The sequence below is a fragment of the Monodelphis domestica genome, chromosome 5, assembly GCF_027887165.1.
Source record: "Monodelphis domestica isolate mMonDom1 chromosome 5, mMonDom1.pri, whole genome shotgun sequence".
Lineage (NCBI taxonomy): Eukaryota > Metazoa > Chordata > Mammalia > Didelphimorphia > Didelphidae > Monodelphis > Monodelphis domestica.
In genome coordinates this window covers 317,291,189-317,315,253 of record NC_077231.1, presented here as the reverse complement: position 1 = coordinate 317,315,253, position 24,065 = coordinate 317,291,189, and the positions used below count along the sequence as shown (strand labels likewise).

At 36.4% G+C, this 24,065-nt stretch overlaps 1 protein-coding gene across 9 annotated transcripts in view; it reads left to right on the top strand.

Annotated features, from left to right (window-relative positions):
* HDAC9 (histone deacetylase 9) overlaps positions 1–24,065 on the top strand; it is a 777,497-nt gene that overhangs the window by 493,114 nt on the left and 260,318 nt on the right. For all 9 annotated transcript variants that reach the window (XM_056800543.1, XM_007505411.3, XM_056800542.1 and 6 more), the window contains one exon: positions 5,762–5,869. In XM_056800543.1, the coding sequence (XP_056656521.1) occupies positions 5,762–5,869 (108 nt within the window). The remainder of the gene's footprint in view (positions 1–5,761; positions 5,870–24,065) is intronic.

The following is a 24,065-nucleotide window of genomic DNA, read 5'->3' as shown; positions in this document are numbered from 1 at the left end:
TCCACTTATATAACCTGAGTGACTTTGGGCAAGTCATATTCTCTCTGGCCTCAGTTTCCTTATTTAGAAAAGGAAAGAGTTGAACTAGATGAACTCTAAGGCCCCTTCAGGCTCTATCTCTAAGATCTAATGTCTAACAGAGTAATTTTTCTGCTTTTTAAGTATTAATATTAAAAATTAATTTAAATAATAATAAATATTTATTGAGTTGAAGACTTGGTGCCTGCATTCAGGGAGACTGTGTAGAGACATACATATATAGATATACACAAAATCAGGTAAAATAATACTGTGATTTGTGTAGAAGAGAATTACAAATTGTAACTCTAAATCAATGCTTCAATGATCCAAGAATCTGAAAAGAAATGATAATGTATCTATGGGCAAGGGGGGAGGGGGTCAGAGAGTGAGGGAAATATAAGAGGTAAAGTTTGATCTTTAACTGAACCTTGAAGAGGTTGCACATTTTGACAAATGGACATGGCTCTAGTGAAGATATTGTAGGCCTAGGATATTGGGTTATGCAAAAACTTGGACCCAGGAAAGGACAGGATTTCTGTATCCTAAAAATAAGTTGTTATTTACATATAATATCCATTGCAAATATGTCCTCCCCATTCTTCTCTGTACAAGATTATACATTTTAGCAAAGAAAAAGAAAGAAGGGGAAGAAAGCAGTTCAGCAAAATTATCAACATAGCAACCCAATCTGACTATCAATGTGATTTACTATGCCCATAGTCCTTTACTTCTGTAAAGAAAGGAAGGATGTAAATTTTTTTCACATCTTCCCTGGAGCCAAGTTTTGTCATCATAATCACACAAATTTGCAGTTGTTTTTCCTGGCTTTTTTGTCTGTCCATTCATGGACACTGTGATGTGCCTGATGTCAATCAATACATATTTATTGAACTCATACCCTACACCAGATTTAAGCTGAAAAGGGGGATGTAGAAACCAAAATGACATTATCTTTGCCTTCAAGGAGTTTGTATTCTCTTAAGGAGATAGCACATACATAAATGAATATATATATGTGTGTGTGTGTGTGTATATATATATATATATATATATATATATATATAATAAATACAAGGAAAATTGGGATTGAGGATGACATTAATAGTGAAAGAAAATCAAGAAAAGCTTCCTGAGGAAGGAAGCCCTTGAGCTGAGCCTTGATGGAAATAAGACATTTCAAGATATTTAAGTGAGGAAGGAGACAGTTACAGACCTGAATGGACATTCAGCTGGGAGGTGGAATGGGAATCATGAGGAATAACCCTGGTGAAAAGGGGTGAGAAAGGATTACCTAATGGAATGGAGGTTGACACTGTTTCTCAGAGGCTTGGGAGGATGCTTTCTGATGACATCGATCAAAGAATGAAGTAAAGGGAGATGGAGGCAAGAGTAAGAAGAAACAAGAAAATCTATTTCTATTCTTGGGCTTTTTGTCTTCATTGTTGCCTCCTGTCTCAGTTCTGTATGGCTCCAGGGTGGTGTGTTCAGCATAGCATGTTTGTCCTCTGAGAAATAAGGTAAAAAAATTCTTCATCACAGTGTATAGAATGTACACTGAATGATGAGCCAGATCTGGGGGTGGAGAGTATTGGCCAAGCCTGATATTCAGCACTGGTCATAGTGGATAGCAGAAGGTCCAAAGTAGTTGGCTTAGGTTATACCAGGGACATTTAGATAGGAGAAAGGTAATTGTTGTTCTTTGACCAGGTTAGATGGATTTATATGGCAGTTTCACGTCTGCTGATGGTCTGGATCTTCTATAAGAGGAAGGGAAACCTAAGTATACCTCAGAGATTTGGAAATAACCCAAGTTTTGGAAGAAGTTTCCCTGATGTGGACAGCATGCCTTTGTCCCTTTCATAGTGTACCTCCTTTCCAACAGGGATGAGAGACATGGAATTAGGGCAGTGGGGGAAATGTGTGGAAATGTGTGTGTGTGTGTGTGTGTGTGTGTGTGTGTGTGTGTGTGTGTGTGAGCTTGTGTACCTATTTTCCAGGTACCTCATTTCTTTTTGCCAATGCTTGAAACTGTCCCTGCCACAAGCTGTATTTAATATTCTAGTAAGGGTTGAGTTCATCATGAGGTATTTCAGGGACAGCTTTGACTGTATTTTCAACATAGCACAGGACAAAACCTAAAGATTGTAAGCTCCATCATGGCAGTGACTTGGTTTTATTTCATCATTACATTTTTCCTAGCACTGAGCTTTCCACATAAGTTATATTTAATAAATATGGTATTATATAATAATATAATATTGTATTAATAATAATAATATATAATAATAATATAAAATAATAATAAATATGGTATTAGGGACAGCTAGGTAGCACATTGAATAGGCACCAGGTCTGGAGATGAGAGGTCTTGGGTTGGAATCTAGCCCCAGACACTTCCTAACTGTATGACCTTGGACATGTCACTTAACCCCAATTGCCTAGCCCTTAAGTCTCTTCTCCCTGGAATTGACACAGTATCAATTTCAAGATAGAAGGTAAGTATTTAAAGTAATATATAAATGTGGTACTGAATTGCATTAATAGATAGAATTTTATCAATTAATCCATCTTGATTTGGTTAATTCCTTCAACAGGATCTTGATATAGAATCAATACTATATATTGGTTCCAAAGCAGAAGAGCAGAGAGGGCTAAGCAAAAGGGGTTAAGTGACTTACCTAAAGTCACATTGATAGGAAATGTCTAACTCAAAATTTGAACCCAGGACCTCCCATCTCTAGGCCTGACTCTCAGTCTCCTGAGTCACTTAGCTACCCCCAAAGTGTCTCATTTCATAGTTCCACTTTTTTCTTCTTCATTAACTCAAATAGCACCCATTCTCTTAGTGTTTCCATTTACTAAGGAAGCAAGGTTTTAGGGGGAACATTCTTCAGAAATGGTCAAATTAAGACTGGACAGCACTCCACACTGATCCCCAGCTGTCATGTTAGTAACGATCTCCCTTGACTTTTGATCAGAACATTCCTTGTTCTAGTCTCTGATTTTCTTGAGCTGGGAAACTATTAACCTTGTCTTGTGGGCCATATTCTAAGCTTTCTCAAAAGTGCAGTTCTTGCAGGGAAAACTTTATGTGGGGAAGGATCAAAATTTTTAAAAAATTAAAGAAAATTTCAAAATTTTCAAAAGAAATACGGTATGAGTGAGGGCTTCGGCCTGTATATAAAGGAGCATTAGGTTCATGAAGGACTAGAAGATCTCTCACCAAAGCTGTTCATGTAGGAAATATTTTCTTGCCCCCTTGCTCAGCCCAGACCTGTTGATATCTTGTGATAGTGTTGCTACAATTCTGTGTCTAAGTCACAGCAGAAAAGGAAACTGTGAAAGCTATGGTTTTGGCAAAGGACGCTATCCAGCGCTCAATTGCTAGGAACCCCATTCTCATGTTTCAAAAGGAGCAGCCATTTTGTAGGGTGGATACACACACTCCTAAACTGTGGTCACATTTTTTAGTCAACCAACAGTCCGAACAATGAATCACTGCTCCTCCAAGGCAGCCAGCTTTTTTTAAGCCTGACATGTCGTCAAGCTGTGTTTAACTCCCTTTCAGCAGCCACGGAACCACTTTTTATGTTTGATCACTGGCTTTTAATTGGTAGAAGCATCCTGTGAATATGTCTACATAATACTTAATTATACATTGGCTGTATTAATGCCTCTTAACAAGTACCTGTAAATCATTTTTTAAAAATAGTCGATATTGCTGTTTCAATATTTCTGTTGTTACTAAAAAAGGATCCTAACTTTTGACCATTTAAAAATTAATATTTAGTTAAATTAGCAATCATTCAGCAAGTAGGGCATCAAATGAGTGGTAGACTATAAGCCCCTTGAGGACACATATTGTGAGTCTAATTTTCTGCTACTACTATACACAGAGGTCCATTGTCTCTGTAGTACAAAGTCTAGAAGGCAAATGGGCTGGGTTAGTGCGATGTCACTGAGGTGGCCATATGCAAAAAAACATCTTTCAGGGATGTCTTGACAATGGAATTAGAAACATCTGGTGTTGACTTCGGGCCATACCTCCTGAGGACTCACCAGATGCACAAAATTAAGAAAGAATCATCTCTCTTTGACCAATGATATGGCTGAATTGGTGTCAACTTGTATTCCTCCACCCACTTGCATTGTATAAAATAGCAAAGACCTTAGAGAAGAATGCCTTCTTGCTGGTTGAAAGGTTATCTTTGACTAGAGGTGAGAGAGAGACAGACAGACAAACAGACAGAGACAGAGGGAGACACAGAGAGAGACAGAGACAGAGGGAGAGAGAGACAGAGAGACAAACAGAGACAGAGGGAGACACAGAGAGACAGAGGGAGAGAGAGACAGAGAGACAGACAGAGACAGAGACAGAGGGAGAGAGAGAATGCTATATTTAGAGTTACAGCGTCACAATGCAGTGATTTCTGTAACTTGAGGGCCTTAATGTTGGAGTTCATTTATGTTTTGTCCTTTTTGAGTTCCTCCACGTCGCAGTAATTTCTAGAGCATGACTAGCCTAGAGTAATTTTCCGAGTTATAAGACACTTTCATTGTCATAAAGACTCCATGAATTTGAGAAATGATGATCCAGAAGGCTTGCTCATCCCTTGGCTGTTGCAGAAACCCATAAACATTCCATGTTTGTATTTTATAGACATTCCCTCCACGGGCTATTTAAGAAAGTCTGCTATCTGAAGCTTCTCAAGCCCTACTTTATCTGCTCTCACTAATCATTCATTTCTCCTCCTGGTTTTCAAAGTTCTAGGCTCTTCTCTTTTCTATTCCAAGATTTAGGCAGGTGTTTCTCTTTGATGGCTAAAAAAGAGGTCGATTGAAGAACACTTTTGCAAAGCCTAATTTGGAAGAAATATAGCTACATGCTTTGTTTGGATAATTTCCTCAGGCATAGAAACAAGGATGAATTTTAATAAGCAACTGACTGTATTTCCAGTTTCCTGTGATCCCTGGCACCCATCAGCCCTGGTTGTGCCAGCTTCCACTTAGAGAATGCAATCTCTCTGTCTGTCTGCTCTTCAGACCTGACCTTTGAAGTGGGCTTACTCTGGGTTTGCAGGACAGCACATTCCTTCCTTTTGGGTAGGGTACATGTAATGAAATGGCTGCTTCCTCTTGACTGCTAGCTACTGTGGAGCCTTCCTAATAACTGTCTTTGGCTTCCCATAAACTTACAGCCAGAGACATATTTGAATTTTCCTCTCTACCACTTGTAAATCCTATTTTTATGTATAGCTAAGGGCCCTTTACTTTCAATGTGTCTTCTACTGGGGAACTGGTGTCTAAGGGTCCTGTAATGAGGCCAGATCCGGCCTCTGTAATGCTATTTGTAATGAGAAATCTAAACAGGGAATAGCAGTGAGGCATGACTGGAATGTGTTTCCATTGGAGAAGCCAGTGTAGAGAAAAAGTCTAAGCAAAGCCATGTCCAGAAGGCCCCTTCAGCTGGCCAAGACGGAAGACTAATGTTATTGTGTGTTGGCTGTCCAGCTGCCAGCCCTCCCTCACTGATTTGTTTTCTCTTATGCTCTCCTTCCCTTGCCCCTGCCCACCTCTTCTCTCTCTCTCTCTCTCTCTCTCTCTCTCTCTCTCTCTCTCTCTCTCTCTCTCTCTCTCTCTCTCTCTCTCTCTCTCTCTCTCTCTCTCTCTCTCTCTCTCTCTCTCTCTCTCTCTCTCTCTCTCTCTCTCTCTCTTCCCCCCCTCCCCACTGTTTGCTCAGGTGGACAGTGACACCATTTGGAACGAGCTTCACTCGTCTGCTGCTGCACGCATGGCTGTTGGCTGTGTCATCGAGCTGGCTTCCAAAGTGGTCTCAGGAGAGCTGAAGGTGAGGTCTGGGTTACATTATGTGTGGGAAATCCAGAGGAGAAGCTGAAAGGGAGGTATTTGGATTTGGGGCTTATGGAGAGTGTGATGTGGTCAGAGAGGGCTTGGGGAGCTGTGGTCATCAATATGGCCATCAAGGTGTAGCCACTTCAAGAATTCTCTTCAGGGGTTGGATGATGGCTTTACTCAAAGTCTGAATCTTGCTAGGGAGAGCTACACTCTCTAAATGCTCACATTTTTATTTTATTTTTTACTACAGAGATGATTAGAAAGTGATGGTCCAGGTTAAAGTTACCCAGACTGTATACATATCTGGCAGGCAATTCTGGAATTCACTTTTGAAGGCATTTTAAAAAATATGATTATTGAGTTGTATATATAACCACAGAATGCCACCCAGAGAGAGCAAAGGTAAATACCAGGCAGCCTGGCCATCCAGGGCCAGGGGAATTGTTGATGAGGAGAGAAATGGTCCAGAGGATGTTTTTCCATGAAACAACTTCAAACAGGGACTGAGCTTTATTGTTTTTTGCTTTTACGGTCACTTCTTTTCTCCATCATCTGAAAAGAACAATGCACAATCCCCCACAGTTTCTCCAGTCTAAACAATTTATAAAAACGACAGACCTGACAGAGCCTGAGGTTTTATTTGGTATTTTAGCTGAGCCCTGTAGAGGTGCTCCATGTGTGTGCTAAGAGAAGTCTCTGCGATCCAGATCAATGATGTGGTTGTGGGCAAAGCAAAGTAGTAATAACTGATTGAAGGTTGTTATTAATTGTATGCAGAGTGTGTGTGTGTGTGTGTGTGTGTGTGTGTGTGTGTGTGTGTGTGTGAGATGTAGAATGACATATTTTAGGACCTACATTCACTCAGTTTTTTAAAATCGCTGATGAAATCATTTGGAGATTATTTCTTTTTATGAATAGATGGAATATGTTATGAATGGATAGAGCACTAGATTTGGAGAAGACTGGAATTCAAATCTTACCTTGTTTTCTACTTTTCTACTCTTCTCCCAAGTACAGATTGGGTTCTTTGCAAGTTCCCTGTGTGCATTTAATTCAAACAAAGCAAATTTACTACATTTCTAATCATCATCATCATCATCATCATTATCACCTTTGCTTGTGCCCCCTTCCAATCAGTGACTGTGACATTCATGAGGATAGAGATTTTATCTTACCTAAATTTCATATTACTTCCAATGCTTCCCTAGCATAGGGCTCTGCAAACTTGTTTTTAAACAACAATGAAAATAAACTCACTCATTTCAAAAATGAGGACTGGGGATTTGGGCAGCTCCTCAGCAAGAAAAAAAAAAAACTTCACTTTTCTTTGTGGAACTTCATGAAATGTATCCAAGAACAAACATATTCTTTATCCTGACCCAATGCCTTAGAAGAACCAAGTGGGAAGAACATTGCCACTCACATCATTTCACTTGGTTTGGTGTTACTAATTTCAATCCTCTAGATAAGATGAAGGAATATGAATCCTGATCACGCTCTCCTGGCATTTCCATCCCCTGGAGACTCTCTTCTTATATGCTGATAGAACCTAATTGCTTGCAGGTCTTGCCATCTGTCTCTGTGATGCATCCTTCAAATTTCCAGGACTTTTCATTGTCACCAGAGCTGATCCATGCTATATGCATTGTTTTTGCTGATTAAAGTATGATTTCCTTGAGAGCAGAGGCTGTCTTCCATTTTCTAGTCATATCATTAGCATTTAGCTCAGTTCCTGGCCAGTAGTAAACAGTTAATAAATGTTTATTGAATGCCTGATGATGCGTCATGGACAAGTCATTTCATCTTGACGTGCCTGCATTTCCTCCAGTTAATAATGATACTTCCTTACCTCATCAAATTGTCTTTAGGATTATTGAGGCAATGTATATGAAGAAAACTTAATTTTGCTCTTTAAGAGTATTCTTTTTGTGATAGTAAGGTGCTTAAAGGAAAGGTGGGCAGAAAAGTCTTAGGAAAAATATGATGATCTTGTTATTACCTTAAAGTAGTTGATTGAGAAAATCTCAATCCATCCTGAGCCATAAGACTAAATTGTCTGTTTTTAATGAGAGTAATCTCCACATAGTTCAAGAGCAATGTGTATAAAAACATAAAAACAAAACAGACTGAATTTTACAAATGAAATTCAATCTCAGTCTCTTATTTTTACAGTTAAAATTTGGCAAAAAAAATTACAGATTGTGATATCTAACTCTTCTTATTGCTTTTTGACTCTTTTTAAGAAGAAATAATGAATTTGGTTGTAGTAAAATTCTTCCTTAAAGAATCTCCTCCAATAAGGTGTATCCTAAGCATATGACACAATCATAAAACATTCTCTGAAAGAGATAACAAGAGAGATAACTTTGTTCAATGACCTAATTATCAACATCTGCTGAGTCATAAAACCTGGGTATGTGCTTTCCCCCTCCTTATATGGTGTTGGCCACCTTCATGGAGGAGATCTGGCTTAGAAAACTAATTTTCCCTTTAAATGGAAAAAATGGTTCTTGAAGATGGCAAGTTTCCATCAGATGGTCCTTTTTGTCACTGACATTATGTTAATTGAATCAGCCTGTGGAGTATTGAAGATCTTTGTAAATGAGACCTCTAATCACTTTAAAGAGTTTTGTTTAAGTGTCCATGAAGGCCTTTTGTCCAAAAAGTGACACACAGTTGGATGGTTAGCTGAACCACTAAGTTCATCCATCTTCAGTATGTATATCTTGGACAGATTCTGATGATGGATACTGAGCCAAATCCAGAACTGTTTAAGGGAACAGGCTGGATTGCCTTTGGGAAATTGTTCAGTGTTTTAATGACCAAAAGCTCATCCCTTAAACAAAGGCCCACATTTTAAAATTGATCTTACACTAATGCTGGATGTTCTAGTTCATAGAATACCATAGACTTTGAAGTATGAATCATAAAGACCTTCCAAAGAGTGATGAAAAGGTAACTGAATCTTGAATCACTTTGCTCATGGCAGATGAATACTTCCTTAGTCTACATCATGGTATTTGGTAGATACTGAACCCAGTACTGGTTGGAAGCACACAAGTAGATGATGGGTATGTAGGCTATAACCTCTTACCAATGAGAAACTGTGTGGGAGGATATGCAATGAGAGATAAGAAAAGAGTATGGCAGGTATCCAAAATCAAGAGGCAGGGCTACCCTAAGTTGTGAACTCAGTTGCTCTATTGGGATCCAGACAAAGTCATGAAGAATAACTCAGAGACATGAGGCACATAGGATAAGCAGATATGGACAAGGGCAGAGATAAGTAAGGATTGAGCTCCCTTTATAGGAATGTCCTTGTGAGTAGATTGGCATATCTACTGAATTGTGAAAGTGTTTTATCTCAGAAAATTCTTGAGAAATACCAAATATACCAACTATTACATAGAGTTCTTAATGACGTGAAGCACATGACATTTCACCATTAGTCTGGAGAAATATTGAGCTCAGTAAGACATCACAATTCATTTCAGTGCTGTAAATCTTTATTAGGTTCTTGGTGGGCAAAAATCACTGTGATAAGTGTAGGTTTGGAGGTTCAACTGAGGTTAAACAAAATTTAGACAGTGTATGGTACCTGCACTCTTGAATTCTTTGGATGGTGGGAGGTATACATACAGAGATAAATAATATACAAAAGAATCCCCAGTAAAGTACAGATTTAGAAAAAAACAAATAATCCCTGAGGAGTTTTTACTAACTGAGTGATAATACTGATGATGATAATTATTTAATCATAAAACCTCAAATTTAGATACTACTTTAAGGTTCACATCACAAATCTTATTTCATTTAATCCTCACAACAACCCTAGCTGTTGTGCTGTTATTATATCAATTTTACTGATGAGGAAATTGAAGCAGAGAGAAGTTAAATAACTTGCCCAGGGACACAGAACTAGTAAGTATCTGAGATCATATTTGAACTCAGGTTTTCTTGAATCCAGGTCTGGTGCCCTGGGCACTGTGGTACCTTTCCACTGAAGGGATGAAAGGTAATGGTTTGTTGAAATAATAATATTAAACAATAATAGATAACATTTATATAACACTACATGCCAGGGAGCTTGCCAACTACTTTATAATTATAATCTCAACAATGAATAAGTATACATTTGATTTAAGGTCACTGGTAAAGCCTGATTTTACTCTTTAGAACATCAGAATTTCTGAAAATCGCAACTCAAATGACATTGTACAATATTTACTTTTATCTACTTCTGTTCTCCTAGAAAACCAACTGGCTGTCAATAGTTTGGAGTTTTCCAGGAAACCATCTGGCATTTTTGGCCACAGTAGGTGCTGAGAAAAATCCCAAGGTGATACTATAATTAAGCATGGTGGCTAAGTTTGGAAAAGGAAACAAAAGAAAGCGAGGAATGAACTTTGATTAGTCTGGGCTACTATCCAAAATGGAGGAACCAGAAGGAAGATCATTTTGAATTCCAGCTCTGTCATTGACTTTATGTGACCTTGGTCTCCTCACTTACCATCTTGGAAATCAGTGATTCATGTTTCCTCTTCTGGAACTCCATGCTTCAGAGCTTTGGAGTCTTTACTGTCAATTGGCACCTTATACATTCAAATCTGTATTTTAAATATATAGGGATAGTGTGGTATAGCAGCAGCAAAATTGATACTGAAACTCTATGGTAACAGGAGCTTAGAAGACGGCAGGGGGCAATGGGGAGAGTGTTGGTTGGCTCATCTTTAACATGAGAGATTTATGATCCATTATCTTAAAGGATGTTTTAAGCTTCTATAGCTAAACCCTGTTAAGTTAGTAATGGGCAAGCAGGATTGGGGAAGAAAAATGCTGAGTTGAGTTTTTGTCTTGTCAAGCTTTGTACCTCTCCTGTCCTCACTCTAAGCCCCATTGGTGAGTATTTCAGCCTGTTAAATATCCTTACTTTTCCACCATCTCTATTCACAGAGGCTTAAGGACACAGAAATAAGGATTATAAACCCATCTGCCTGGGCCAAAGCTCACATGATGGGTTTTAAGTGCTTTCAGGACAACAGTTGAGTTGATGATTGAAAACATATAGGTGCAAGGATCAAGGACATTGAAAGGACAGTAGGAGTTCAATTCACAAGTGAGTGAAACTGCTCCTTGGAGAGAGGCTGACGTAGCCAATTTTAGGTCTTGGAGGATTGAGCTATCTCTTAGGACAATCAGCTCTGCACCACACTCTAGGGAGACACATGAAACAAGATATAGTGCCTGGAGTGGCCTTGAAGAAAAATTAAAGAAGCAGTCTTCCCAAAGATAAGCATGTCTTATACCATCATCGGGATCAAAATAGCTTATGTTCCACATAGTTCCAACTCTGCTAGTGGTAGAGAACTTGATTTGACCATTTTCTTTTAATAGGTCTCCATTCCAGTATTGTAAAGTTCCCTTGCCTCGGTTTCTGAGAGTTATTGCTCCTATAACATTTCTCTGTCTTCTTCCCGTGCTCACAGAAATGATGCCTAATCCTCCGTTTTCCTTGAGATTTGTTTGTCTTTGTCTAGAAAAAATATTAAGGGATATCAAGAAGAAATATTATGAGAGTCCTGGGATTATAGATTTCAAGCAGTAAAATACTTCAGCGGCCATCTAATCCGACCCTTTATTTTCCAGGTGAAACTGAGGTTTAGATAACATAGTGACTTAGTGACAATTATATGATGTATATATATACTACACATCATGTATGTGCACAAGTGGCAAACATTATGGATAGGATTTGAACTCTAGGTCACAGTTACTAAATATATTTTGTTTGGAGAAAACTCAGTAGTATTAAAGGATGTGTGTGTGTTCATATATGTGTCTGTGTATGGCCTCATAATGACTCTTTCAGCATATTAATAGTTGTAATTGAAAAATGGGATTAGATTTGTTCTGCTTCATCCCACAGAGAAGAATCACTATAAGGTCAGTGTTTGTGTGTGTGTGTGTGTGTGTGTGTGTGTGTGTGTGTGTGTGTGTGTGTGCGCGCGTGCATGCATGTGAACATGCAGAGTTACTGGGCAAGATTTTAGCCTAAGAAAGCAAAAACTTGATAAAACTTGATAACAGTTAGATCCACCCATCAAGATAAAGTGGACTCCCTGAAGATGTAGGTGTTTCCCCAAAGGACTTCAAGCCAAAATGAGATGATTACAAGTTGATGGGTGTAAAGATTCTTGTTCAAGTATGGGTTGGACTTGCTGACCTTATTTTTTTCCCATTTGAATTAGTTTATTTAGTCAATTTAGAACATTATTCCTTGGTTACAATAATCACATTATTTCTCTCCCTCCCCTCTTCCCACCCTTCCTGCAGCCAATGCACAATTTCATTGGGTATTACTTGTGTCCTTGATCAGAACCTATTTCAATGATGTTTGCACTAGGATGTTCATTTAGTCTACATCCCCAAACATATCCCTTCCATCTCTGTATTCAAGCAGTTGTTTTCTTCAGTGTTTTTACTCCCACAGTGTTTCCTCTGAATGTGGATAGTGGTTTTCCTCACAGATTCCTCCAAGTTGTTCAGGACCACTGCATTGCCACTAATGGAGAAGTCCATCACCTTCAATTGTACCACAATGTATCAGTCTCTGTGTACAATGTTATCCTGGTTCTGCTCCTCTCACTTTGCATCCATTCCTGGAGGTCATTCCAGTTCACATTGGATTCCTACAGTTCATTATTCCTTTGAGCACAATAGTATTCCATCACCAACATATACCACAATTTGTTCAGCCATTCCCCAATTGAAGGGCATCCCCTCATTTTCCAATTTTTTTGCTATCACAAAGAGCACAGCTATGAATATTCTTGTACAGGTCTTTTTCCTTATAATCTCTGGGATACAAACCCAACAGTGCTATGGCTGGATCAAAGGGCAGACAGTCTTTTAGCACCCTTTGGGCATAGTTCCAAATTGCCCCCCAGAATGGTTGGATCAATTTACAACTCCTGTGGCAATGCATTAATGTCCTGACTTTGCCACATCCCCTGCAGCATTCATTACTCTCCTTTGCTCTAATGTTAGGCAATCTGCTAGGTGTGAGGTGATACATCAGAGTTGTTTTGATTTGCATTTCTCTGATTATAAGAGATGTAGAACACTTTTTCATGTGCTTATTAATAGTTTTGATTTCTTTAACTGAAAATTGCCTAGTCATGCCCCTTGCCCATTTATCAAATGGAGAATGGCTTGATTTTTTGTACAGTTGGTTCAGCTCTTTATAAATTTGAGTAATTAGACCTTTGTCAGAGGTTTTTGTAATGAAGATTGTTTCCCAATTTGTTGCTTCCCTTCTAATTTTGGATGCATTAGTTTTGTTTGTACAAAAGCTTTTTAATTTGATGTAGTCAAAATTATTGATTTTACATTTTGTGATTTTTTTTTCTAGCTCTTGCTTGGTTTTAAAGTCTTTCCCAAAGATCTGACAATATACTACTCTGTTTGCCTAATTTGCTTATAGTTTCCTTCTTTGTATTTAGGTCATTCACCAATTCTGAGTTTATCTTAGTGTAGGGTGTGAAATGTTGATCCAAACCTAATCTCTCCCATACTCTCTTCCAATTTTCCCAGCAGTTTTTTTTTTATCAAATAGTGGGTTTTGGTCCCCAAAACTGGGATATTAGGGCTTATCATAGACTGTCTTGCTGAGGTCATTTTCCCCAAGTCTATTCCACTGATCCTCCTTTCTGTCTCAGCCAGTAACAAATTGTTTTGATGACCACTGCTTTATAGTATAGTTTGAGATCTGGGACTGCAAGTCCTCCTTCCTTTGCATTTTTTTTCCATGACTTCCCTGGATATCCTTGATCTTTTTTTCTTCCAAATGAACTTTGTTATGGTTTTTTTTTTCTAATTCAGTAAAAACGTTTTTGGGAAGTTCAATGAGTATGGCACTAAATAAGTAAATTAATTTGAGTAGGATTGTAATTTTTATTATGTTAGCTCATCTCACCCATGAGCAATCAATGTTTTTTCCAATTGTTTAGATCTAGTTTTAATTGTGTGGATGCTGTTTTGTTGTTGTGTTCATATAGTTCCTGTGTTTGTCTTGGCAGATAGATTCCTAAGTATTTTATATTGTCTAGGGTGGTTTTAAATGGAATTTCTCTTTCTAATTCTTGCTGCTGAAATGGGTTGGAGATATGTAGAAATGCTGATGACTTATGTGAGTTTATTTTGTATCCTGCAAATTTGCTAAAGTTGTTGATTATTTTGACTAGCTTTTTGGTTGATTCTCTAGGATTCTTTAAGTAGAACATCATATCATCTGCAAAGAGTGATAGCTTGGTCTCCTCATTGCCAATTTTAATATCTTCAATTTCTTTTTCTTCTCTAACTGCTACAGCTAGTGTTTCTAGCACAATGTTAAATAATAGAGGTGAAAATGGGCATCCTTGTTTCACTCCTGTTCTTATTGGGAAGACTTCTAGTTTATTCCCATTGCAGGTGATGTTTGCTGATGGTTTTAGACATATACTGTTTATTATTTTAGGAAAGGCCCTTCTATTCCTATACTTTCTAGTGTTTTCAATAGGAAATGATGTTTATTTTATCAAAGGATTTTCTGCATCTATTGAGATAATCATGTGATTTTTCTTGGTTTGCTTATTAATATGTTCAATAAGATGGATGGTTTTCCTAATATTGAACCAGCCTTGCATTCCTGGTATTAATCCTACCTGGTCATAGTGAATAACCCTTGTGATGACTTGCTGGAGTCTTTTTGCTAGTATCATATTTAAGATTTTTGCATCTATATTCATTAAGGAGATTAGTCTATAGTTTTCTTTCTTTGTTTTTGACCTGCCTGGCTTTGGGGTCAGTACCATATTTGTGTTGTAAAATGAATTAGGTAGAACTCCTTCTTTGCTTATTCTGTCAAACAGTTTGTATAATATTGGGATTGAGTTGTTCCTTGAATGTTTGATAGAACTCATTTGTGAATCCATCTGGACCTGAGGGTTTTTTCTTAGGTAGTTCTTTGACAGCTTGTTCAATTTCTTTTTCTCATATGGGGTGGCTTAGGTAATCTATTTCTTCCTCTGTTAGTCTAGGCAATTTATATTTTTTTAAGTATTCATCCATATTACCTAGATAGCCATATTTGTTGCCATATAATTGGGCATAATAGTTTTTAATGATTGCCTTAATTTCCTCTTCATTAGAGATGAGGTCTCCCTTTTCATCTTGGATACTGTCAATTTAGTTTTCTTCTTTCCTTTTTTTAATTAGGCTGACCAGTACTTTGTCTATTTTATTTGTTTTTTTTTTCAAAAGTACCAGCTTCTAGTATTATTTATTAAATCAATAGTTCTTTGACTTTCAATTTTATTAATTTCTCCTTTGATTTTTAGGATCTCTAATTTAGTTTTCATCTGAGGATTTTTAATTTGTCCTCTTTCTAGTTTTTTAATTTGCATGCCCAATTTATTACCTCTGTTCTCCCTAATTTGTTAATATATGAACTCAAGGATATAAATTTCCCCCTGTACTGCTTTGGATGCACCCATAGGTTTTGAAAGGATGTCTCATCATTGTCATTTTCATCATTGAAGTTATTATTTGTTTCTATGACTTGTTCTTTAATTAACGTGTTTTGGAGAATTGTATTATTTAATTTCCAATTACTTTTGGATTTACCTCTCCATGTACCCTAACTAATCATTATTTTCATTGCTTTGTGATCTGAGAAGGTTGCATTTATTATTTTTGCTCTTTTGCACTCATTTGCAATGTTTTTATGCCCTAATACATGGTCAATTTGTATTCCTTTTTGTCCCTATTTATTTTTCTCCACATATCTACTAACTCTAATTTTTCTAAGATTTTGTTCACTTCTCTTACCTCTTTCTTATTTATTTTTTGGTTTGATTTATCTAGTTTGGATAGAGGAAGGTTCAGGTCTCCCACTAGTATAGTTTTTCTATCTATTTCTTCATTGAGCTCCACTATTTTCTCCTTTAGAAATTTTTATGCTATGCCATTTGGTGCATACATGTTGAGTATTGATATTTCCTCATTGTCTATACTGACTTTTATCAGGATACCTTCCCTATCTCTTTAACCAGATATATTTTTACTTTGGCTTTGTCAGATTTCATGATTGTGACTTCAGCCTTCTTTTTATCAGTTAATGCCAAATAGATTTGGCTCTACCCTCTTACTTCCACCCTAAGCATATCTACCTTGCTCATGTGTTTTTCTTGTAGACAACATATGGTAGGGTTTTGGATTCTAATCCACTCTGCTATTCCCTTGCGTTTTATGGGTGAGTTCATTCCATTCACACTCAGCATTATGATTACTAGCTGTGTATTTCCCAGCATTTTGATTTCTACTCCTGGTCCTGCCTTTTCTTCTTTCACTATTTCCTTCTACACCAATGTTTGTTTTTAATCACTCCCCCTAGTTCCCACCCTTATTTTACTTCTCTTTCTACCCCTCCCTTCTTATTCCCCCCTTATTTTCCCTGTAGCCTTTCTAAAATTACCCCCTACCCTCTCCCTCCCTTGAACTGCTTCCCTCCTCACCAGTCCATTTGTTACCCCTCTACTCCCCTATATGGTGTGAATCTATTCTCTGCCCCAATGGATTGGATTGTTCTTCCCTCTTTGGGTCAATTTCAATGCATGTAAAAGTTGAGTATTTCCCACCTCCAATCTCTTTACACTTTCAGTGTTTTGATGATCTCCCCCCTCCCACCATGAACTTCTTTGTGACATATAAATTTACCCCCTTTTGTTTCTTTTCCCATTTCTTTTAGTATTAAACTCTTTTTTAGCTCTAGTTGTATATATATATATATATATATACACATGTATATGCATTTATGAATACACATATCCATAAACCTATTTATGTCTTGCCATTTCATCCTATATAGTTTGTCACTGTTCCCTCTAAGTATAATTCTTCTAGCTACCCAGGTGATAATAATAATTTTCATGAGTTACCAATGACCTCTTTTCTTGTAGGGATACATGTTTTAACTTATTGAGTCTCTTTAAAAATGTTTTTGTTTTGTTTTTCTTTTTTCCCTCTTTTTAAATTACCTTTTGATGATTCTCTTCAATTCTGTGTTTGGGAAATCACATTTTCTGTTCAGTTCTGGTGTTTTTATACAAATTCTTGGAATTCTTCTATTTTCTTGAATGACCATACTTTTCCCTATAAGAATATAGTCAGTTTTATGGGTAGTTCATTCTTGGTTATAGTCCTATTTCCCTTTCTTTCCAGAATATGATATTCCATGCCCTTCAGTTCTTCCATGTGGATGCAGCCAGATCCTACATTATCATCACTGTGGTTCCATGGTATCTGAATGACTTCTTCTTGGCAATTTGTAATATCTTTTCTTTTGTCTGATAGTTCTTGAATTTGGCTATAACATTCCTGGGTGTTGTCAGTTGGGGATTAAGTACAAGAGGTGATCTGTGGATTCTTTAAATCTCCACTTTTCCCTCCTGTTTTAGAATATCAGGGCAGTTTTCTTGGATAATTTCCTGTAATATTATGTCTAGGCTTTTCCTTTTGTCATGCTCTTCTGATCAACCAATGATTCTTAAATTGTCTCTCTTTGAACATTTTTCTAAATCCTCTGTTTTGTGAATGAGAGGCTTCATATTTTCCTCAAAATTTTTCAGTCTTTTGGTTTTTTTTCATAGTGTCCTGCTGCTTTGTGAGGTCAACTTAATTCTAGTTGTGGTATTCTGGTTTTTAAAGACTGGATTTCATCCCTGGCTTTTTGGTCAACCTTCTCCTTCTGGTCTGATTTTCTTTGGAGGTCATCTTTCATTCTCTTTACCATATCTTTCATCTCCTTTGCTTCATCTTTCATTTTCTTTTCCTCATCGTTAATCTCCTTTAGCTCATTCTTCAAGCTGGTTGATTTTGGCTTTCAAGACACTATTTTCTGTTTCCAGATGACTTATCTTAGTTTTTAAGTTCTTTTCCCAATTGTCTTCAGCCTCTCTTAATTGTGTTTTGAATTGCATTTTGAGTTCTTCCAAAGCCTGTATCTAATTTGCTTGCCTTCTCCTCTGTTCCATTTGTTCTTTGTTTATTGCCTTTACAGAAGCTGTCGATTGTAATTTCTTTCTTCTTTTTCTGTTGTTTGATCATATTTACCTCCTTCTTTACTCCCCATATTTGTCTGTGCTCTTGCTCCTCTCATTTTTTTTTTGTTTTGGGGCTTTCTATCAGTCTCCCCTCTTGGAGCTTTGTTGGATCTCTCAGTGCAGTCTATGAGTCAGGGGTGTTGGGGTTTGAACTTCCCTGTCCTTTGGAGGCTTTTGATTGGTTTACAGTCCAGCAGTCTGTGAGGGAGGGGTGTTGGAGCTTGGGCTTTCCTGACCTCTGAAGGCTTTTGATGGGATTAAGTTCAGCTGGGTTGGGCTAGATGTGCTCTGAGGCCAAACTTCCTGGAAGGCTGGAGCAATATGGAGGGTCTCCACCTGTCTGACCAGGCTGCCCACTCTGTGCTCCCTCTCCAGCTCCTTCCCTGCCACCTGTGTTCGCTCTGATCCTGGCACAGCTCTGCCCACAAGGTACTCCCTCCAGACCAACACCATTGCCTACACAGATGTTCCCACTGCCACTGGAGCCTTAGTGCTCTAGGTGGGGGAGAGGGGTCCTGGGACTTTCCTACTGCCTTCTCCTTAAACCCGATTTTTCTTGAATTCTAGCTTTTGGGGGGTGTACCTTTCGAATTGAGTCCAGCAGGTGGTTTACTTGGCTCTGTCTTGTTGTTAGGTTTGATATTCAGTCCCCTAGGAGCATTCAGTTTGTGATTGGTAAGGAAGGTTTGTCAGAGGTCTGAACATTTGCTGCTTCTATGCTGCCATCTTGATTGTGCCTCTGGACTTGTTGATCTTTGAATTCTTCTCATATTCCAATACAATAAGTATCTACTAAGCACCTACTGTGTGCAAACTACTATGCTAGGTGCTAGGAATGCAAAGAGAAAATTGAAAATTAAATTTTCTCCTTTCCAGAAGGTTATATTTGGTTAGCGAGATGTAACATATAACTAGATAGGTGTATTTTTGATTAATTTTCTGGGAAATGAATGCCAATAACTAGTTAGTCAGGAATATATTACCAAGGACTTTGACCAATGACTTGAATCTTAAAGGAAGATTAGGGTTCTAAGATATATTTTAATATTCAAAGAGTAAGTGCCTTCTAGGCTTGGGAGACAATGTGTATGATTGCACGAAGGAGTATGAAGGTACAGAAAATAGTCCACTTTGAGTGGAATGTAGAGTTCAGTGAATCACCTGCTTCATTATGGTGGAGAAGATTGAGGAACTTAATGAAACTATGAGATCTGCCATTGAGGGTTACCTAAGATGGATAGATCATAGTGGAATGTTCTGACAAAAGGTAATTTCCTGGAGAAGAAATGACAAACCCCTCCAGTATCTTTGCCAAGAAAAGTTTATGGATAGTATTAAAATATTTTTTTAAATGACACTGGAAGTTTAGCCCCTTAAGTTAAAAAGTGTCCAATACTCTATTGGGGAATAGTGGAGAAGCATTATAAGTAGCTCCAGTATGAATGAAGTGTCTAGGCCAAAGCTGAAAGGAAGCTTTGTTGTGGACACATCTGATGATAAAAGGATTGTGTGATATTTCAAAAAATAGGAACCTGAAATGTAAAATATATGACCCAAAATGACCTGGATGTGGTCAAGCAGGAGATGGAAAAACTAAACATCAACACCTTGTTTGGCAGTGAATTTAAATGGATGGGAATGGGTGAATTTCAATCAGATGAATACTACATATGTTCCTGTGCACTAGAATCCCTTAGAAGAAATGGAGTAGTCTTTATCATCAATAAAATGGTAAGATAACAGTACTTGGTTGTAGTTTCAAAAATGACAGAATAATATCTGTTTAGTTAAAAAAAATCTCTTCAACATTATAATAATTCTACTTGATGTTCACATTATTACCTACAACATTTCTAGATATAACACCAAAAATTTGTCATATTTATCATAGAGTATTGTAATGCTAATGTAGGAAAATTCAGACAAAAATTGAATAATTTAGAGAAAACAATTAGTAGGTTCAATCTAATAATTGTTAAAATTTCTCTCCCTGATCTATTTTCCAAGCCAGTTGTTTTTTTCCAGCAAGATATTTCACATTTCCTTCTGTATTTTTTCATTCTTTTCACTTTGTTTCATCATTTCTTGATGCCTTGTGAAATCATTAGCTTCCACTTGTCCAATTCCACTTTTGAAGAAGTTCTTTTTGATAGTGATTTTTTGGGTACTACTTCAATTTGACCAATTCTGCTTTTTTCAGGAATTTTCTTCAGTGGATTTTTTGTAACTTTGACCATTTTGCCAATTCTGTTTTTAAAGTGTCATTTTCTTTAATATTCTTTGTGTTTATTTTACTATGCTGTTGAATGTATTTCTTGTATCACTCTAATTTCTTTCTCCAATTATTCCTCTTCTCACATTTTGTTAAAAATGCAAAACAAAACAACTGACTTTCTGTCTTAGTATAAATTCTAAGACAGAAGAGCAAGGGCTATTCAATTGAGGTTAAGTGACATGCCTAGGGTCACCCAGGTAGGGAGTGTCTGAAAGCTATATTTGAAACAAGCTCAACACCAGACTTGGTGCTCTATCCATTATGCTACTGATCTTCTTAATCTTTGATCTTGAAAAATCCTTTTAAGCTCCTCTAGGAATTCTTGTTGGATTTGTGTCTAGTTCACTTTTTTTCTTTCAGACTTTATTGCAGTTGTTTTGATCTCATTGTATCCTTCTGAATTTGTGTTTTGATCTTCCCTGTCACCATAGTAATTATTTATTGTCAGGTTGTTTTATTGTTGGCTCATTTTCCTAGTTTATTTTGTCACTTTTAACTTTATAACAAAGTTGGATTTTGCTCTTGGGATAAAGGGGGCACTGGTCCAAGGTTCAGGTTTCTTATGCTGCAGGTTTCAAAGCTGAGGGTCTATAAATTTTTGGTGCTTCTGTCATGGTGAGTTTGTTCTTTTCATTTTTGATTCTGATTATTTTATTTTATTTTTATTAAATAAAATTAACCATTCTCCATATTATTTTTTCATAAAACCAACTCCTATTCTTATTCTTTACCTCAATGGTTCTCTTATTTCAATTTATTAATTCAGGATTGAATTAATCAACTAATTAAATTTAATTTTAAGGATTTCCAAATTAGTCTTTTAATGAGGATTTTTTTATTTTTTTCTTCTAGTTTTTTTTGTCTGCATGCCCAATTCATTGATCTACATTTTTCCTACACTATTGAAATGTGTTTAGAGATATAAATTTCCCCCTAAGTATTACTTTGACTATATCTCATGCATTTTGATATATTGTCTTATTGTCATTAGTTACAATTATTGATTATTTCTATAATTTGTTTTTTGTTGTACCCTTTTTATAACATTAGATTATTTATTTTCAAAATAATTTCTGATTTATTTTTCCATGGAGCTTTATTGATTATATTTTTATTGCATTATGATCTAAAAACGATACATTTATTATTTCCTTTTTCTGCATTTGACTCCGAAATTTTTATACTATAATACAATTTTTACATGCCATGTATTGCTAAAAAGGAGATATTATCCTTTGTATTGTCATTCAATTCTCTCCAAGATTTATTAGTTCTTTCCGTTATATATTTTACCTATTCCATCTCTACCTTGTCTTTTATCTCATGTAATCCTTTTTTCACCCCTTGATTATTTTTTTTGCATATCATATCATCATAATCAACTTTCTTCCCTACCTTTTGTCTAAGTATACTCCTTCTATCTACTCTACTACTAAGAAGAATTTTTAAGAATTACAAAAATCTTCTTTCCATATAGAAATACATACAATTTTACTATAGTGAGTCTGTTAATATTTGTCTTTCTTATTTACATTTTTAGGCCTCACTTGAATCTTGTGTATGAAATTCCAATTTTCTGTGTAGGTCTGATATTTTCCTCAGGAATGTTTGAAAATCTTCTATTTTATAAAATGATCCTTTCCCCTCCCACCCCCAAAAGAATATACTCATATATCAGGATATGTAACTCTAGGTTGCAAACCTAAATTTTTCACCTTCCTGAATTTCATATTCCATGCCTTCCAATCTTTTAATGTAGAAGCTGCTAAGTACTTTATGATCCTAACCGTACCTCCCTGGTATTTAAATTGTCTCTTCATGACTGCTTTCAATATTTTCTCCTTGGCTTGGGGGGGGGGGCTCTTGAATTTAGCTATTATATGTATGACTGGGAGTTATCATTTGAGGAGGTGATCTGTGGATTATTTCAATTTCTCTTTAATTTTCTAGTTCAAGAATATCTGGCCAAGTTTATTTGATAATGTCTTTATTGTGGTGTCCAGGCTTTTTATCTTTTCCCTTTTTGTTTTTTTTTTTTGATCACGGCTTTTATGTAGTCCAATAAGCTGTTATCTTTCTCAGGATATATTTTCCAGGTCAGATTTTTTTAGTGAGATATTTTTGTTTTCTTTTTTATTTTCATTCTTTTGATTTTGTTTTATTTTTTTTTGATGTCTCATGAAATAATTCCTTCCAGTTGCCCAATTCTAATTTTTAAGCAATTATTTTCCTCCATCAGCTTTTGTGCCTCCTTTTTCATTTGGTCCATTTCTTCTTCATTGCTTTCATTTTTCTTCCCAATTATCTTTTGCCTTTCTTAATTGATTTTTTAAATTCTTTTTGATCTCTTCCAGAAGCTGAGTCCAATTCCTGTTTTTATTTTGGGCTTTGTGTGTGCTTGTTTTGCTTTCACTATTCCCTTCTGTGTCTGTACCTTGCTTTTGTCCCCATAACACTTTTCTATTCTTAGGAAGATTACAGGTGAGTTCCTGCTTCTTTTTCCCCCCCAATATTATTTTTTTGTGTTTTCAATTGAAACAATTTTTGACAGTTGTTTTGTTTCATTTTTTGACATTTTAGAATTCAAGTTTACTCCTTCCCTTTCCCTGAGTCAGGAGATAGTCTTATATTGATTATTTCTCTATTGTTCTTGTCATGATAGAAATCAAACATCACATATACAAGAGAGAATTTATGAAGGAAATAAACTGGAAGATGGCATGCTTTGATCTGCATGCAGACGCCAACAATTCTTTTTTTGACTGAGGATAGCATTTTCTCTTTTTGTTTGTTTTGTTTTGTTTTTAAAAAAATATTTATTTATTTAGAATATTTTTCCATGGTTCCATGATTCATGTTCTTTCTATACACTCTTTCCTCCCCCCTCCTAGAGCTGATAAGCAATTCATGGATAACATTTTCATTCTGAGGCTCTTGTGGTTTTCTTAGAGATTTGCTCTTCTGATAATGATTTAGTCATTCACAGTACATCATTGTATGATATTTCTGTTACTCTATACATTATTCTACTGTTTCTGATCACTTTGCATCACTTTACTTAAGTCTTTCTGTTTTTTCTGATTTTATCCTGTTTGCCATTTCTTATGGAAAAATAATATTCCATTATGACCACATAACACAAAATTTTCTATTCCTCAAGTGATAGATGGACCCTCATTTTCCAATTCTTTGCCACAACAAAAAGAGCTGCTAAAATATTTTGGTACATGTAGGTCCTTCTATTATTTCTGATATCTTTGGGATACAGACTAAGTAGCGGTATTGCTATGTCAAAGGGTATATGTATTTTTGTGTATCTTTGAGCCTAGTTCCATATTATTTTCCAGAATGGTGGTATCAGTCCCCAGTTCCCCTAACAATATATTAGTGTTTCAATTTTCCCATATTCCCTGCATCATTTATCATTTTCCTTTTTGGTCATGTTCATCAATAGGGTAGGTGTGAAGTAGGATCTCAGAGTACATTTAATTTTCATTTCTCTAATGAGTAGTGATTTGGAATATTTTTCGTATGGTTATGGTTAGTTTTAATTTCTTGCTCTGTAAGCTGCCTGTTTATATTCTTTGACCATTTTTTCAATTGGGACTGCTTTGAATTCTCATAAATTTGACTCTATTCTCAATATATTTGAGATATATTTTTATCAGAGATTTTTGCTAGGAGATCTGCCTCTTCTCCATTATCTTGGCTACCCCTGAATAGACCTTTAACTCTTACTCTCTCCATTGATTCATACTTTCATGTCTCTATCA